The 18250-nt window shown below is 45.7% G+C and overlaps 3 protein-coding genes and 1 long non-coding RNA gene across 4 annotated transcripts; 2 read left to right on the top strand and 2 right to left on the bottom strand.

The window, feature by feature from the left end:
* Positions 1-248: 248 nt before the first annotated feature.
* On the bottom strand, positions 249-2426 carry LOC103992543 (putative Myb family transcription factor At1g14600). Its single transcript, XM_009412282.3, has 5 exons — positions 1617-2426; positions 1446-1522; positions 1328-1361; positions 1130-1232; positions 249-1029 (listed from the first exon to the last, which is right to left on the bottom strand). Exons 1-5 carry the CDS (start codon positions 2191-2193, stop codon positions 582-584), a joined length of 1239 nt encoding a protein of 412 aa, XP_009410557.2. The 5' UTR covers positions 2194-2426; the 3' UTR covers positions 249-581.
* Positions 2427-3141: 715 nt separating this feature from the next.
* On the bottom strand, positions 3142-8295 carry LOC135642439 (uncharacterized). Its single transcript, XR_010497976.1, has 7 exons — positions 7270-8295; positions 6988-7106; positions 6699-6864; positions 4546-5267; positions 4188-4269; positions 3563-4047; positions 3142-3469 (listed from the first exon to the last, which is right to left on the bottom strand). It is a non-coding gene; the product is annotated as an uncharacterized LOC135642439 (long non-coding RNA).
* Positions 8296-8465: 170 nt separating this feature from the next.
* Positions 8466-10666, top strand: LOC135642438 (protein VAPYRIN-like). The gene is made up of 2 exons (XM_065158589.1): positions 8466-9516; positions 10068-10666. The coding sequence occupies exons 1-2, from the start codon at positions 8650-8652 to the stop codon at positions 10509-10511; spliced, it is 1311 nt and encodes a 436-aa protein (XP_065014661.1). The 5' UTR covers positions 8466-8649; the 3' UTR covers positions 10512-10666.
* A 5543-nt stretch (positions 10667-16209) lies between these two features.
* LOC135643150 (protein G1-like7) lies at positions 16210-17189 on the top strand. Its single transcript, XM_065159789.1, has one exon. It carries the CDS (start codon positions 16348-16350, stop codon positions 16975-16977), a length of 630 nt encoding a protein of 209 aa, XP_065015861.1. The 5' UTR covers positions 16210-16347; the 3' UTR covers positions 16978-17189.
* Positions 17190-18250: the final 1061 nt, after the last annotated feature.

Raw genomic sequence — 18250 nt, 5'->3', positions numbered from 1 at the left:
TCATCCAGATATAACAAAGAGAAGAGAGTGTTGTCGGAGTCTGATGGGTTAATTGGTCTATCAACTTCGTTTGATCTAAATACTTAAACTGAAGTTAATAGTAATACACTCATCAGACATTTATAAGTCAATCTCAATCTTATCCGCTTCTAAAACTAATTAGGAGTGTTTCAAGAATCATATACATATATAATTAAATCAATATTTTGTTGGAGAGATGTCATGCAAGACAAAAGAAGGAGCAATCATTTGGTCAATGATGCGTGATTTTGTCAACAATGATTAATGATGAGGAGTAGATATATAAAGAAAAATACTTATCCATCCACAGCTAAAACTAATATGCAGGCTTGCAGTCAGTCAACTCTCCTACAAGATCTCATGGGTTGCTCTTTGGAAGGAAGTACACAAGCAAGGCAAATAGAGTGCCCTATTTAGGGTGCTAACACCTCTGTCGTAATAAATACATGTTGGAAACAATACGGAAAAGTACTAAACATCTCACCACATTGCCATCGTATGGTGAGACCTCCAGTACTTGACACTATGCTGACTTCTTCTTCTTCTTCTTCTTCCTCCGTCTAACCTGCTGTGCTCCGGGAGGATGCCTTGGCATCATCTCTGGACCAAATGTCAAGGCTTGAGGATGAGGGAGGAAACAAGGCGAGTGACAAGTTGCTGTCTACTTGCTCCTCTTCCCGTGTCTTCGGCCGCTTCTCCTGCCGTGGTCCTGTATGCAGAGATAGAGCGAGATCAGGCTCGTGATCCCCAGCTTCCCGTCTCACCTGCCTCCGCTCTTCGATTCGGGTCCTGAAGTAGCAGCTCTCGGTCTCTCTCGGTTTATGTCCGGTGTGATCATGGAAGAGCTGCGTCTCGCTGCCTTTTCCGGTATCTTGATTGCTTGTTATCCTGCTTTTGTCTCCGAGGATCATCTCGGTATAAGATCCTGATCCCGTAGTCGCCATGGCCCTCGCGAGGATTTGGTTCGGCATCCAATATCTGTGGCTACCCCAGGAAACATCATCTGGTCTGGAAAGAGACCGAAGCCAGAAGAAGTGAAGAGGGGTTTTGATTGGAAAGCTGTAATGGCAATAGCGTGACATGACTGGATCCCGAGGGTTTCATGTACCTTGATTTGCTGTTGGGCCTTTGATGGAAGGCATGCAACAGGGGGAGATGGCTGAGACTGTACGCGTGTGGCTGGCCGCCTTGCATCAGGTTCCTCGGATTTGCTATGGCAAAAGGAGAAGCAGCTATCATGAGTAGCAGCTGGTTGCAGAAACAAAACGAGATGTAGTGTGTGGTGTGGATGAGATCAGATCGATACCGTGACCAGAATCTTCATTCTTGCTCCTGTACATCTGCCGTAAGCAGTAGAACCCAAACAAGGTTCAGTTGAGGTCAGGAGAGGAGAGATCGAGAAGCAAGCAAGGAGAGTTAGATACCTGCAAGTGACTCTTGACGTGAGCTATGCTTAGTCCCTTTACATTCATCAGCTGGAGGACCAGCTTTGGTGTTGCTCCTGGATGCACACAAGTACAAGAATGCGTATCAGATATATATATATATGTTGCCATCATCTATCTTAGTGTGAAGAGGGTGATCGATCCGCTCACGGTCTTTGCCGCCGAGCCTCTCCACGGCATGGACGAAGCAAAGGTGTAGGTCAGGTGTCCATCGGAGCCTTGGGTTCTTGGATCTGACGTACTGACGCACGGCCACCTTGCGATCGTTCTCCTCCACCGTGCTGTTGCTGGAGCTCCCTCCGTTCCTGGGACTATCTTCACCGTCTTCCTCCACCATGTCCCTCTCCGAAGGGCTTGATCTCCTCGAGATCGCCGAACCAGAAGTTGCCATCACCGCCGCCGCTACCTCCTCCTCCTCCTCCTCCTCCTTCAAGGGATCACAACAAGGAATTCCAGGCTTCTTTGATGGACTTCGCTTTTGCCTCTGGCTCAGACTCGAAATTAAATGAACTGAGGGAATCAACCTGCTATAATTCCATCCTCTCTGGGACAGGTGGTGGGAAAGAAACAGATTAGAAGCTGCAAAAAACCTAACCCTAACACAAGCAGACAACTCACTCTCTCTCTCTCCTCTCTCTCTCTCTCTCTCTCTCTCTCTCTCTCTCTCTCTATTGTTTGTGTATAGGAGGAAGGTCAAGTATGTCATGCATGGATAATATGTCGCCATAGATTATCCAAATGTCAGGTGTATGTTGGTGATGGCCATGCATGTGAGCGGTGGTGTTTCTATGATCATATGGAGTGGGAAACAAGCAAGCAAGCGGTGGGATGTAAGATCACGTTACTGACTCTCTTTCGATGTGAGCTGTCGGTGATGCCGACCCCAACCTTAAGACGACTCTCTCTCTCTCTCTCTCTGACTCACACACACACTTCCACCTCTCGTCGGGAATCACGGAATTGTATTTAACTTGGCTTCCCTCTCTCTCTCTCTCTCACACACACACACGCTCGCACATGTTTGCATGAAAGCATTGGAACTTTAGCGTCCTCGTAGCAACATAAGCCTATATATCTGCTTACAACTCGATGCTTTCTCTCTCTACGTGGGTATATTCGCTCTACGTGGGTACACATGTATGAAGATTAAGTACAGGCAACTAAAGCCCTTGTTTGGAGGATCCAAAGCCACTCGCTTGAGTTGGTGGACCTCATCGAATGCCCGTGATTCAACACGAGGTGTCTCCGGAAGCTTAGGTCACATTGTGTTCTTCAGGAACTGAAGGATTATGGACCATACAGCAGAGCAGGGCTTCCACTTGCTTGACTTTTCAGCTGTGGTAGTTCCCTTTGCAACCTAACCTAACCTATGCAGACCATCAATCAATAAACAAGCTCATCAGATTAATCATTGCTTCGCCAGGAAATGTGTTGCATGCATCATATTAATGTCTAATCTATTCGATCATCCAAATTCCATGAGAAATTAGATTTACCACGAACATGTTCTCAATTTCAGAGACTCGATATAAAGCCAATAAATTCTCCTTAGTGTTACATTACTCATCTTTTCTTTTCTTTTTTTTTTTGTGTTTAGGTCATTCAAAAGTCAAACTCGTTCTTAAAATTCAATCAATCAGAGCTTTGCTTATCCATATGTACGCATATTCAACACATAATAGGTACATAACCAGACAAGAAGGTGGACACCATATTTGTTATTTTCTTCCTCATGTGTTTGATCAATGATCACTTCGTACTTGATATGCTGATATGCCTATTTGTCTTGTCTTAATCTCTTCTAATGGAAACAGTACTAGGAGCACATCATTGATATGGTCGTATCGGGATGGAGATCTAGTTTACACATCTATCTTGTAAGAACTAATACTGACGAATAAAGTCTGAGGCGTCCGAGATGATCACTTGAGCATTCGCCAAGATTACAAAGATTAGAGTCGAGTAGGATGCATGACCAAGTCTCTCCGACGCTAAAGTTGAAACTGAAATAAAAAATAGTCATTGATGAATAATAATAAATTAATAAAATTTATAAAAGATTATGTTCAAAAATATTTATAAAAACTGGACCGCACCTCTTGGAGATTCAATGGTGATGTGGTCAATGACACGGAATTGATGTGGCACCTATTATCCACGTGTCATGTTAGGCGTATAATATATAGACATACGTATAGATGAGTGGGGGCGTCTCATAAGAGGAAGCCATCGGCATCTGCGTTGAAGACTGTCAAAGATAGCGGCCAACCGCTCATGGAAGAAAGAATCTGACGGCCATACGGCTTCCTGCTATTCTTTGGGTGACGAATGGTTGTGACGAAACTGTCGGCGTTCGTTCACGGAATTTGACCGCATCTGTACCTGCAAAAGCCGACGACAGAGTGCTTCCCCTTATCTCCACCACACAAGACTTGCCAAGTGCATGTCTCTGCTTCTCGTTCCGAGACTTATTGCTGTGCAACCACTGCTACCACTGAAACCTCAGCACTCGTTACTGTGGTGTGAAGAGAGGATTTCTTTTCATTCATCCCTCAGGTGGAAACTTTGTTCTTTGCTGTGCCTGAAAAAGGAGCATCGACTTCTTGTAAGTGACTGGAGAACGTGAAGTCAAGCAAATAAGTTGAGTTTGTGATGGACAGCTATAGCACACCCATGCTCAAGAATGCCTAGACATTTGAGGCCAAATGGAACTAAACAAACCTCGTGATGTCCCCATGTAGTAGTTCATCTCAAGCTTCCACTGCTTGATCCCTCAGGTTATTCCCTTCCTGCGATTCAAACCCTAGAAGAATGACTGCTTAGAGACAGTTCTCAGAAAAAAAAAATTACAATATGGTAAAACAATCTTAGGTTCCAAACATGAACTTGGTGGATGCCAGATATTCTATCATAATAATTCTCATATATAGTATGAATGTGTCTTCTTTTTCATGATGCATTAGCAAGTAGTTGGTTAACACAAAATAATATGATGACAATATCCGAATGACGCTGATGATAAATTTTCTTTCCTATGAGCAATGATATTTATCATACCTAATGAAAATATTTATCATACCTTCCCAGAGAATTTGCAGGATGATGATCTAGTGAACTTGTACTGAATACCAAAACAAGAGAAATAAGGACTAAGAAAATATTCCAAGTGTGTCCTGCAAGCCTCTGATTGCACTGGTCCTGTGAGATTTTTTAATGCTTGATTTGGTGCAGAAAGATTCACTTGCATGAGCAACCTGCAGAGGTCAACCATCAATAGTTTTCTTTTATGATGCAGACCATGCTAGGGAAATGCAAGAACCCTGTTGAGTATGGAAGGATGTCTGTCCCCATGCCTCATCATCCATGCAGTTATACATGCCCATCATCCATGTATCCACGTTATGCTGCTCTAGATTAGTGTTTGTGTCACTACGCAACAGATCTCCAAGGAGCTACATTTCTATAATTTAATGATGATCCATGCTGGTATGGTACAAACACTGTATAAAATATCACTGACCACAAGTAACTATTAGATAAAATTTTCAGTCAAGAGAGGGTGCTGCAGCTTTTATATACCCTTGCTGACCTTTCTCTTAAGGCATAGTGTTACCAGAGTACTCAGTTAGGTAATAGTCATTTCCCTGCCTACCATGACATGGTTCACTGGACTGGGTGTCCATGTGTGCCTCTGCACGAATCCTAAGCTGCTTCTGTCAAGACCTTCATGTGCATTAGGGAATCCCATGTTGAAGTCCTGATGCAATGGCATTTTGCTTCTCTTAAAAGGGGCAGACCTTCCTGAAAATAGAAAGAAAAGAGGAGAAGTTTTTTCTTTTGACCTATGAGGGAATGATGCATATTTACGTTGCTTGGTGTTTGCGAAATGATGTGAGGGGGAAGGAGCAAAATTTGGAGGTTCTCATCATTTATTGCATGTCCTTATGTCTTGTCTGGATATAAAACAATCGAGTCATTACAGATCTAAAACTCTGTTTTTTACTATAACAACAACAACTATCGGTTGTTGAAATGAACAGCACTAACTTTGTTTCCATACGAACAACACAAATCACCCGATTCAAGTGTCCAATATTACGATCAACAAGTTGATCAAAATAGCTTTCTATACTGCCCAATGACCTTAGAACCATGGTTTGAAACTCAAAAGACCACCAATTATTGCTATCTATATGAGGGCTAATTCTTCTAATCCCAGTCAACTAAACCTAACTCATGAAAGGAGTTTGACCCTCAGGTCCAAACCTCAGGAGTTTAGTTCATGTAGAACTGCTGGCTTGTTCCTGAAATAAGACTTCATTTCAGGAGGATAGAAATTGAGGAACTAATGCATAAAGGGCACGGAAAATTATCAACCAGCATAAAATTTTGATAATTTAGAACCTAACTTTACCCTAAAGTATGGAACTAATTATGTGGATCCCAAATATTATCATCAATTAGTATTTGCATCTCAAATAAACTAGTGTCACTGAAATTGAAAAAATGAAATGACATCTAGAACTAGCACAAGAAATGGCAACTCTAGTAAAAGATGCATACTGAATAAGATCTGAAGAACGACTGGTATCAGCACACATTCACATTGTTCTTTGATAAAGTAAACTAGCATTGGAAGCTTGAGGTTTAGCTTCATCCCAAAAATAAAGAGTAAGGATAAAAGCTTGTTTTGTCTGTCTAATCAAGGAATCATCCTTTGGTCACCCACAGTATGGTCAAAGGTGAGGGTAGCTAGGTGGTTCACCAGTTATGTCATGAAAATAGAGACGGTGGTTATGAAATCACACTTGCAACAAAAACATTAATCTGATATAAAGAACAGATATGGCCAAAATTAAGTAAAAGAAAATGTGTGACGATATCATTCATGTACTCAATGAAGTTATCCCACTCGAACCGAATTGAGTTTAACTACTCAACGAATTAATTGATTAAGTTTTTACCTAGCCACTAAGATTTACGCACAATAAGTTGACTCAAAATCCCACCAAATATCTAATTGGAAGAAAAATGTAGAGAAAGAAAAGCTGTCAAGTACATATCGGACAAGTTTTTTTTTATCAAACTTTCTTGAAAATTTAATCAGTGGTAAAAACTATTGGCACACGACGAAGTTTGTCCTAAAATCCTTCATCAACATTTGCCAACTAGGTTCTGTTTCAGGATCATAAAACATGGAAATGTCTTTGTCCAATTTAATGATTAGCATACCTCCACGTACGGCTCGTAGAACAAACCGTGATCGCTGGCAAGAAGATGAGAAAAATGACGCTGTTTTCAATTATGTTCCTCCTCTTGTTGAATTGTTCACCTTGAACTATTCTGTCCTGTCCATCAGAAAGCTGGCTGCAAATATATCTTCCATGGACGAGACCAGCTGCAAAAAAACACATGTGCTGTTTTGGACAAAGTTGCAACCCAGCAGATGGTGACAACGTCTTTTTTCTAGTCTAATCATTTGGCTTGAGCTAAAAGCAAACAAGAGAAATGCGACATGTACCTTCCAAGTTCCGTGCAGTAACATGACAACAGAGGCTTACTGGAATATTAGGCAATCATAGTGAGTTGGAGAGCAACCACCTTCTTTTTCCTCTGAACAGCTCAAATTTATTTTTTTCTCTGAAAATGATTGAAACAGAGTTCCAAGATTGGTGAGATGGCTGAGATAATGCCCAAACAAGTAAAGAGAACCTACAATTAAGCATAAATTAAGTTCATCCATCATCAATTGATCCGTAGAGTACATGCTGGTAAGTACTTGTGAATCACATTAAATCGTCACCTGATTACAGTTCAGCGGCAAACACCCCTCTTTCTCTGGCCAACACTTGCACACACAGAGAATGACCGTCAACAAGAAACAGAGCACCTGCAAATAGGTCCTTCATTACGTTTATGCATCGTATATCCAACTCTTCCGTTGTTGCTTGGGAACGTAAATGATCCATCAAGGCTAAATTTCACACAGTAAGATGGGCAGTTCTCATCCGACCCATCTCATATAGATTGGCATACTTCCCTCAATCACATAATGTTCACGCAAAATTGTCGGTGATAGCTGAAACATGAAATAAGATGATCTCGATGGACGACAAGAACACTGATTGTAGACACAAACTCGTCGAAGCCAACTTGGAGTAAGCCATCGATGGCGTGAGAGGTTGCCCTCCTCCTCCTCCTCGAAGACGATCACATCAGATAGAACCACTAACTTAGAAAGAATCTAAACTTAGGGCTAGGTTTTGTGGAAACGTTGCAGTGTGTATCGATGGGGCCAAAACTCTTGATTGGACCAAACAATGATGTGAGGCCGCTTAGCCCATCAATGCCCGCTCGACAGAGTGGAAGAATGTGGTTTATATTCTCAGCGCAGCAGAAGAATGGAAACCCTAGAAAATAAGATCTGCTCGGAAGCCATGGCGGAAGGCAAAGACAGACAAGGAAGGGGAGATTGGCGAGGGATGCGTCAATGGCGACATCGACGATCGGTTAAGTTGGATTCAAATGAATCGGTCCCGCTTGACGTCTTTGATCGACATTTCTCGTATATCCGTACGTGCCATTAACCAATCCTTGAGAGTATAATCACATTAATTTGCACGTACGAGTGGGTGGAAAGATGGGTAGAAAATATAATAATGTGGGTCCACTGTTTGTTTGGTTCACGAGCCAACAGTGCAATAAAGCATCTGGTTTCGATTGTGGGTCCCGCGTTTTAGCTTGGTAGGTGGGCGTACGTGGCTGATGTCAATCGAGTCAAAAACTGTGTATATACTCGAGCTGTGTATAGATACTGTCCGTTAACAGAAACGAAGATAAATTTGGGGCATTATGTGAGGAGAGCCTTCGTGATTCGTGCTACAACATAGTCATTGAAATAGTAAGTTTACAGCTGAGTTGATCTTCCAAATCTCCGCTTCAGACCGTAGGCGCTTTTGTCACCTGCCATTCTATCTCCTCACCTCCTCTCACCGATCTAATTAGCCTCTCCTGCGCTATGGCATGAGCCGGATGCTGTCGTCTTCCTCCACCAGTCTCTACATGACAAAAACGAGTTTCTGGCACTTGTTTTGAGCTCCTGTGGCATTTTCATCGCCCCTCACTGCCTCATCTCTCTCTTGGGTTCCCTGTCTCTAGCTCTCTCTTTCTTGGATTTGGATGAATGGAGACGGCGATGGCCGTGGAGAAGCTGTTGGAGGTGGCGGAGTCGGAGGTGGTGATCGAGTTCAAGCCCGGCACCAAGTGCCGGTCCACCCTACACCTCCGCTCCCTGCACCCGAGCTCCGCCGTCGCCTTCAAGGTGCAGACATCCTCCCCTGCCAAGTTCCACGTCAACCCACCCGCCGGCGTACTCCCGCCGCACGCCTCCGCTGCCCTGCACGTCATCCTCCGCCCCCAGCCACACCCGCCTACCGCCTTCCCCCGCTCCCCCTCCGATCGATTCCTCATCAAGGCATCTCTCTCCTCCGACCGCGGCGATTCTGCCACTCCCTCCCACTCCCACGACGTGAAGCTCAAGGTCGCCTACGTGGGCCCATTCCTTCTCCGCCACGCGGCCGCCCTCGGTGACGCAGCCGCCGTCCGCCACCTTCTGCGCCGCCAGCCACACCTACTTCCTCTCCTGCCTCCCGAGGCGCCTGCGACGCCGGCGGCTGCGGCCACGCCTAAGGGCTGGACGGGTGTCCACGCGGCGGCGGCGGCCGGGGAGTGGGAGGAGCTGAGGCGGATGCTAGAGGAGGAGGAGGAGGAGGCCGCAGTCGCCGAGGTGGTGGAGACGAGGGACGCGGAGGGGCGGACGCCGGTGATGGTGGCGGCCGGGAAAGGGCATCTGAGGTGCGTGAGGGAGCTGGTGGAGAAGTGGGGGGCAGAGAAGGACGCGCGGAGCCGCGACGGGCGTACGGCGCTGTACCGCGCGGCGTCGAACGGAGACGCCGACACGGTGGCAGCGCTTCTGGAGATGGGCGCCGACGCCGGCATCGCCACCGCCCGAGGCCGCACACCGCTCGACGTGGCTCGGGACAAGGGACATGTAAGTCGATCGCACCTAATCCCCTCTCATCACAGCTTCATCAAATTATCCGACAGTACATTGCTTGATTAGATATATTTCCAACATTCCACAACACAAAGAACAATTATTACTGATCATAAGCTTCATTATGGTCTTTGAAGAGAGATCACAGGCGTGGTTTATCAACCATGCCCATCTCCTTCCCATGTCACCACCTTTGATGCTTCTTTGGCCGCACGTAGTTGCAAGTTGCAACAACATGAATGCATTCGCTAATCTCAAGGCTGCCTGCCCATGTCTTTGTCGATCTATTGTATGCATGTGAAACACCCTTCATTGCCACCGTACCGTGCAAGCAAAACGGAGACGTGGAAAGACGCAGTGCTCGGGACATGAACCCGTGACCGAGCTAGCTCATCTATGTCCCACCTGCAGCGTCCTACTCTCTCGCTTACCAAAACAACCTCACTACTGTTACTGCAATCTGTGGTCTGCTCTTTCACGGTGAAGATTGTTCATGAAGCACTTTTGGGATGGACACTGATGTAGCAGTGGGTTGGTGAGTGCAGCAGGAGGTGGTGGAGCTACTGGAACGCGGGGAGATGGTGTTGACGGCATCGAGGAAAGGAGACCTGCGGCGGCTGGAGTGCCTGCTGAGGAAGCGCGTCGGCGTCCACAGTCGCGACCAGTACGGCCTGACGGCGCTCCACGCGGCGGCGATCAAGGGACACCGCGACGCGGTGGCGCTGCTGGCCGACTTCGGCATGGACTTGGAGTGCCAAGACGTGGAGGGGCACACGCCGCTGCACCTGGCGGTGGAGGGCGGGTGCCTGGAGACCGTGGAAACGCTCATCGACATGGGCGCCAACGTCAACGCCAAGACCAACAGGGGAGCCACGCCGCTGGTCATGGCGAGGTCCATGGGCTACGAGGCCATCGCGCAGCTGCTGGCGACGAGGGGAGCCGTGTCCTCCTCCTGCATTGCCTCCTCCTCTTCCTCCTCAACTTCATGAAATTTAGATTTCCAAGTCTGGTGTGATGTCACTTCCTCCTGTAGGTTTCGATGCTCTCATCTGGGGTTCATGAGACGCTGCCTGCCATGAAAGAATTGTTTCGTATCTCAGATTCAGAGCGCATTTTATAGTCTCAGATAGCATAATTTCAAGTACGATCTCAAAATGCAATGCATGGTCACAAAATTTTGTGTAATCAACAGAAATTATCAGTATGCCTAATCTAATTGTTGCTTATTGCAGAGCATGAAATTTGGAAGTAATCCATTTACCCTCATAAATTTCAATGTATTTTCTTCATTATTGCTCCTCCAATTAACATTACATCAAAACTCTTGTGGATTTTGTCGTCCACGTCATCGATGTTGCTGTGAGACCAAGGTGAATCGGCGTTGACATTTGAGCTTGCTAATCCGAACCACAATCGAACCCAAAACAAATTTACGTGGGCCGAGAGACCAGTAGTCTGTGTGTAGATCTTTATCTGGTTGAATTATTTGCAGTCTATTACTTGGCTTTCTATGTTAGTCACTTGGTAAAATCATCCGATATATATATATATATATATGCTTATGCTCAATTATTTCCACAATAATTGAAGAGACTTCCCTCCAAAGGAAAACCCTCATTATTGGGAAGGAAGAAAAATCCGAGAACTAAAAGACTAAGATCTTGCTGTAGGGATGATATGAGGCGCTGTCGGGAGATGGAGAGATGAGGGCAATATGACAAAACTGTGACTGTAACTGCAGCTGGATCATGTTGCGAGCAACAGTAAGCTAAGGTGAAAGGAAGCCAAAAGTGTAGGCTGTGGAGCCTGCAGTAGAGAGGAGGAGGATGATGATGATGATGAAGGTGATGTGGGTGGTCTGTGTCATGGTCGTTATCCTGAACTGCACAGAAGCTTTATGGCCATGGCTTCTTTGACCACCATAAAACGCCATCCGATTGATGACTATGTAACACCACATGCGGTTGCTATCATGGCAGCTGTTGCAGGTCATCACACAAGCAAGCTGTAGCAAACAGCGCCGCAGGGAAGTGGTGTTCGCCCACTTGAGGCTTCGAGAGTGGATAGGAACAGATCTGAAGGATGTACTGTGCACGAATCGTGTAGATTCGCAGTCGCAGAGAACAAAGTTTTGAGGGCGCCTTCTCCTTCAAGGTGGATGGCATATCAGCATCCACCATGGGAGAGAGAGAGAGAGAGAGTGCAGTGCAGAAAGCTTGCCGGGCCCGGTCAATCCTGGGTTTCAGACGCACAGTCCAGCTTGGGAGACCGGAAGATGCCCTGTTGGCTTGCTTGAAATGAAAGCTCTACGCTCGATCGATGGTGATGGTTTCAGATGGTACGTACAATTTGACAGACATGGGAGGATTGGGACTTGCTGAGATTATGCATCTCTTTGAAGCTATCATAGATAGAACTGTGTTACAAGCTGACGGGGGCAGGTGAGGAGAGGTGTTGATGGCGAGCAGTAGCAAACCTAACCACTTGAGGGCAAACCTGCATGCGGAATAATGGCGTTATCTGTTCCCTCTGGGGCCGATCAAGTACACGGTGGTCGTGACGCTGCCTGCAACCATGACCGTGTGTCTTCTAAAGAGGCGATAACAGCTCATGCTCCTCTCGTACCATCAGCCTATTCCTTTGGCACGTCTCGGCGAGCGTGCAGCTCCGAATGCCCCACAGTGCAAGCTTGTGTGCGTGCAGGGGGTTGAGCAACCCAGGCTTCTCCGGACAACACTTTCTCTGGCCTCAACAGGACAGCACTTGGGCAGCTTCATATGTATGTTTTACTTCCTCTATGTTCTCACATCAAACTTTATGCTTTGCTGCATCGCGGCTATACGGCAGATGGTCGTCAGAGCTGCCCAAGGCCATATTCTCCTCTGCGGCGTCTCCAACATCTTCCCCCACCCTGCGTTGGCTTCTCCATAACTTGGACGGCACGATCTGGTCACAGCATCAGTCCCTTCTGTAGAGCTTACCAGCTGGTACTTGGAAAGAGATGAGGCCGCAAGGCCCGATGCTATTTGTTTTCTGTGAGAATGTATACATGCACCATAGACATCAAATAAACCTCATCCCACATGCTGAGCTACTGCACTCTCCTGTCTGCAAAATCTGCGAGAGTTCAACATGTGTTCAACGTAGCAGCCTGCAGCAGGCACACACACTGACATGCTCAACACAAGCGATGAGCTTTCATGTGTTATTTAGCTTCCGGAATACTTAAGCGACAAGAGGACAATATTAGGGTACTGCTGCTTATTATTGCTATGGTAAATTAGGGTACATTTTTGGAAGAAGCACGACTGCTGCATGCAGCAGTAAGCTTTGGAGGATTCAGTAGCTTTCCACTTTTACCACGTACTTCCTACTGTGTTCCTCTTCATGGAATGTGTTTGGTTCGCAGGCATGCGGACAGATCCCACTAATTAATCTCAGTACGCCTACTAAATTGTGCGCAGGACTGATCACCTCCATCAGCTGCTCCTGGCACGACTATATAACCCCCACCTGGACAGTGACACCAGCTCTTCTTGTCCTGTAGGAGGCAAATGGAAGCTGGATAGGAAGGGGAAGGAGCGAGCCAGCCTTCCTTCAAATAACACCATTCATGTAGATGCTAGCTAATCACCCATTAAACAGAACTGCATGTCTACTTGTGAGTGTCTTCTTCCTGCGCAATCATGTGCATGATTAGGGATTTATTGCCAACTTATCTCCAGCCCCTCTTTGTCACCTTGTGGGAGTGCAATACTTCATAAAGCATGCTGCTTCAGTCCAAATATTTCTGCTTGTATAACTTGAGACCACGGGTGATGAAAGTGCATGGAGAACAAAAAGTTTAGATTTCTCACTATAAGAAGATTGATTCTTTGCTTTCTTTGAATCTGTACAGAAAATATGCGTCATAATATGTGGAGGCATTGTCCTATGCAATTGTCTAGAGAGATTCTCACGTCTGAATGCAATTTGCGCTAGAAGACGAGCATCAGTAAACACTCAAACTTGAGTTTGATTGTATTATACATTGAGGATGAAGACTGCACAGCAGATGTTGATGCCAGCTGAGAAGTGAGTTTACCTGAAACTAAAGAATCCATAAAAGAAAGAAGAAGTACGGCAATTAAATATCAAAGTTCAGATGGGCGTCCCCAAACAATCATCAACCCTTCTGACTTCGATTCGATCAAATACTTAAATTTGCATCACGAAGTATCTGTTTCAGCATTCGTTCAACACAGTTTTCAGACAATATTGTCAAAGCTATCTATGACCTAAAAGTAGACGATCTCCATAGCTTGTGATGTACTTAGACTGCTTGTGCAGATCAGCATAAAAATTCCTTTTGATCACCGATATGCTACCTAAAGAAGCACTCCATTGAAGAAGCTTCATGACAAATTAATGCTCATGGGACCTACTTGTAGACATGGGTTTGGTTGCATGACGTCGTAAGTGAACGAGGGAATCGTCCTTGATGGGGTCATGCTGATAAAGGAATCACATTACCGAAAAGCTCGGTGGAGACTTGCGATTGGGAAGCTTTTATGAGGCAGCTTGGTGGAGTTTGGAGGAAGGAGAAGAAACAAACTATTCACCAGTCAATGGATGGCAGCGTCGTTGTGCTTCCCTTCTCTCAAGCCTTTAGATAAAGAAGGCCACGAGGACGATCTTTGTCCACCCTAGCTAATGATACTGCATAATTGATTACCTGCTTCACGGTGAAGAAATGATAATTACGAGCTAAACTATTTGATATCTTAATGATGTATACAATGTACTCTTTTTGATATGAGAATTGACAAATGAAAAACACATCCTTAATGAGACGAATGATGATAATTTTTTCTTGGAACTACAAATCAATTCATTAATTTAGATTCTTCACGTCTTCACCAGTTTGGAAATTCCTTGACCTACTAATACATGTTTTATGGTATGTGAGAAGAAACCATGTTGTTTGAAGTGGCATGGTCTTTTCTTTTTCTGATATGGTTTTGAATGGACGGAAAAAATATGGTTTATGTTAAAATGAGCTGATAGACTAGATAAGGAGATTTCTAACCTTTTTTTTTTATCTTGCTATTTACAATACTATTTTAATATTTTCAAGATACGCTTCTGTAAATAAATATAAATATTATTTTTATCTTATTTTTCTTCTCCATTGTCGAAGAGGCATCGGAGCAATGTCAGATAGTAGAGTTGCATCAGAGTGACATCAGAGGATATCCTTATATACTTGTATCGGGTTGTGGAGTGGCATTGCATGATGTCAAGGGGGTGTCGAGCGGCATTAGAATGCGTTAGCTAGCGGAGTGGCATCGAGCAACGTTGGAACAGAGTCTTCCTCTTCCTCGAGTGGCAAGAAGCATCCGACGTCACGAGACAAACTATTGACATTGAGTGACATCGAACTATATCAGACTATTAAGTGGCATAGACACAACTAGGGTTCTCATGGATGAAATAAAGGGTTACAGAAAAAAAAAAAAAAAAAGAAAGATAAATATTAGTAATTAAGAGATAGTAAATTTATTTTTTAAGGAAATACCAATAAAAAGAGAGTTACGAAAAAAAAAAAAATACCAATATGATGCTTCTAACGTAATTGTCTTCATCATCCTAATGTAAGTTTCATTTGATAAAAAAGATGTGGCATCGAAGCAATATCGGATGGCGAAGTGGCATCAAGTGACATCAAACGATATTCTTATCCACCTGTGTTGAGTTATGGAGTGGTGTTGGACGACATCAAAAGGGCATCAAGCGGCATCAGATTATGTCAACTAGCGAAATAGAGTCGAGCAATGTTCGAGCGAAGCCTTCCTCTTCGTCTAAGTGGCAAGTAACATTTGACGTCACGAGATGACCTACTGGCTCCAAGGGACATCGAACGATATCTGATAATGAAATGACATCGGCATGATTAGGGTTTTGATGGATGAAATAAGGGGTTAAAAATAAAAGATAAGATAATATTGATAATTGAGAGAGAGTAAAATTATATTTTATTATTCATTTTAAGGAACTACCAAGGAGAGTTGCGTATAGTTGTCTTCATTACTCTAATATTAGCTTCGTTCGATCAAAAAGATGTGGGAGAAATCCATAAGCATCATTGACTAACAATAGCGAAGCTAAGATGATGCCTAAACCTCTCATCCACGGATGCTTTTATGAAAAAGATGTTGATGGGTTCTTCCGAAAAGAAAGCGGGAAAGGGAATGCGAAGGGGACAGCAGCGGATGGCGATCCATTTGCCAATTGATTCAAACCAATCAACAAGTATTTGGGCTTTTACATGAGCGTAGGAATGACCAATATACGAGGCGTGTTATTTAGTTCATATATGTCTTTAAGTTAATCAAAGAGACATGGAAAATTATGTAGCGTATTAGAATAAAGTCTGGAATATATCATTATTTCCTTAACAGGATCCGCATTGGGATCCAAATCAAACCGAATCGAACCCGTTAACGACGGGTCCGATTCTTATTAGACTGGGATTGAACACCAAATAAACCCACTTGTGCGACCAAATCGTGCGCATAGAGACTCGCTTCACCGCCTCCTCCTTCCTATGGTAGAGAGGTCCAAAAGTGACGTCCAAAGACGGGGGGCCACCACGTGAATCATCCCGCTCCTCTTCTCGCTATCTCGTTCTCCCTTGATGTCCTTCCAAAACCACATCTCCTCTCTCTCTCTTCCCCGCTCCGTCGTCTTCTCTCACTTCACTCTATCTAAAGTGCGGAGCGAGAGAGAGAGAGAGGGTGGGGAAGAGACGACGTAAGAGGAGTGGTTAGCAGCGGAAGCAGGTGCATGGACTCGGCGAGCGCAGGCCCATCCGCGGGGGTGGGGGGGGAGCGGTCGTCAAGTGGCGGCTTAGGAGATGCGGGGCCGCCGCGGGCGGCGACGACGCCGAGCAGGTACGAGTCGCAGAAGCGGCGGGACTGGAACACCTTCCTGCAGTACCTGCGGAACCACAAGCCGCCGCTGGCGCTGGCGCGCTGCAGCGGGGCTCACGTGATCGAGTTCCTGCGCTACCTGGACCAGTTCGGGAAGACCAAGGTGCACGCGCCCGGGTGCGCCTTCTACGGGCATCCCAGCCCGCCGGGGCCCTGCGCCTGCCCCCTGCGCCAGGCCTGGGGCTCCCTCGACGCCCTCATCGGCCGCCTCCGCGCCGCCTACGAGGAATCCGGCGGCACCCCCGAGACCAACCCCTTCGCCGCCCGCGCCGTCCGCATCTACCTCCGCGACGTCCGCGAGAGCCAGGCCAAGGCCCGCGGCATCCCCTACGAGAAGAAGAAGCGGAAGCGCGTGCCCCCCGCCGCCGGCCAACCCCATCCGGCAGGTGAGTCTTCCTCTTCCACTGCTCTCAGCGGCGGGAGCTGTGGTTCTGGGGCCGGTGAGGGATCTGGCCCTCCGCCCAGGGGCTCCTCTAGTTCCTGAGTTTCCGAGGCTCTCTCTGTCTCTCCCAGCCTCCATCTCTCTTCTATTTTTCTTGGTCGGTGTGATAAGAGTCTCCCCACTTTGCCGCTATCAGTGAGGAACGAAGGATTCAGGAAAAAGAGAAGGAAGAGATGACAACTCTGTGTCTCTCAAACTTCTTCGTATTGAATGTGAAGACTGTCGATTTTAATTGGTCGCCATCTCTTTACTCCTTTTTCTTGTATTCGCTCTCAAGAGATAACATTCATTTGGTCGACTAGACATGGTTAGCAGATCACTGTGTTGGCGTTCGGAAGAGTCTGTATGGGGGCGTCAGTCCTCATCTGCTTTAACAAAGATTACATATATCTTCGAATAATTATTGTTCTGATGTCCATCTCTCTCTCTCTGAGAGGTGCAATGCGTTGATCAGCTCTGCTTCTACACTGTGTATCCTTCCTTCCCTTTCTCATCTCTTTCTTCCTCGCATTTCCATTCCCTTCATCCTCTTCAAAGAACTAATGCAGCCACCATCAATCATGTGTGTTCTTTCAGATGTCATCACGTTCCTCGTGGATCCAATACCGGTTGTCATCCTGGATCTCAAGTGCAACAAGAGCATATCTTTTTCTTTCATGGAATTGTGGATGGTTGGAGCTCTGGTCGATCACGAGAGAAATCAATGGTCCCCTACTGGTTTAAGCCAGATCCTCCCACACGTGCGTTTTCCCATCCCCCCTCCCCCCTTCCCCCCCTCTGACTCACCCCCGCCCACTCACTTTCCTTAGTTTGGCAGCGATAAAAGCAGACTGTAGTAGTTCGCCTCCTTCTTCTTCGTCTCTCTCTCCGTCCTGTACTACCTCTTCTTCCTCCCCTCTCTCTCTCTCTCTCTCCAGAGAACTCATCTCTCCTTTCTGTAACTATCATTACCAGCTTAGTCTTGCCTGGTCCTTTCTTGACAAGTTACTCTATCTTTTTTTAGTAATATATATGATCATTGCCACCTCAGTTGTTGCTTGCATTGCAACAACTCCTACCTTTGTCAACCATCTTCACCTTTCTTGCTTTCCGGAGCTGCTTTGATGTTACAGATCTTTCTCTTCACTTCATCCTGTGATGGCCCCTATCACAAGAACAACAGTAAGCCTCGGTGGAACCAATCTTTTAGATTGAATCCCCCGTTCTTTTCCTCTTCTTACCCCCAGAATATCATAGTCCAAACTGTGCCTCTAGTAAGGGGAAAAAAAAGCTCGATCTCCAATCTTTGTGGGGTACGCGACACTGAGTAGATTTT

Source organism: Musa acuminata, chromosome BXJ3-7 (assembly GCF_036884655.1).
Source record: "Musa acuminata AAA Group cultivar baxijiao chromosome BXJ3-7, Cavendish_Baxijiao_AAA, whole genome shotgun sequence".
Lineage (NCBI taxonomy): Eukaryota > Viridiplantae > Streptophyta > Magnoliopsida > Zingiberales > Musaceae > Musa > Musa acuminata.
This window is presented reverse-complemented; position numbering and strand designations above follow the sequence as displayed.

Coding starts and splice junctions, on each gene's coding strand:
- LOC103992543 (XM_009412282.3), bottom strand. CDS start 2,193: ATGGCGACATATTATCCATGCATGACATACTTGACCTTCCTCCTATAC. Junction 1,523..1,616: donor GAGGCTCGGCGGCAAAGACC/GTGAGCGGATCG, acceptor GTGTGCATCCAG/GAGCAACACCAAAGCTGGTC. Junction 1,233..1,327: donor GAATGAAGATTCTGGTCACG/GTATCGATCTGA, acceptor CTTTTGCCATAG/CAAATCCGAGGAACCTGATG.
- LOC135642438 (XM_065158589.1), top strand. CDS start 8,650: ATGGAGACGGCGATGGCCGTGGAGAAGCTGTTGGAGGTGGCGGAGTCG. Junction 9,517..10,067: donor TGGCTCGGGACAAGGGACAT/GTAAGTCGATCG, acceptor TGGTGAGTGCAG/CAGGAGGTGGTGGAGCTACT.
- LOC135643150 (XM_065159789.1), top strand. CDS start 16,348: ATGGACTCGGCGAGCGCAGGCCCATCCGCGGGGGTGGGGGGGGAGCGG.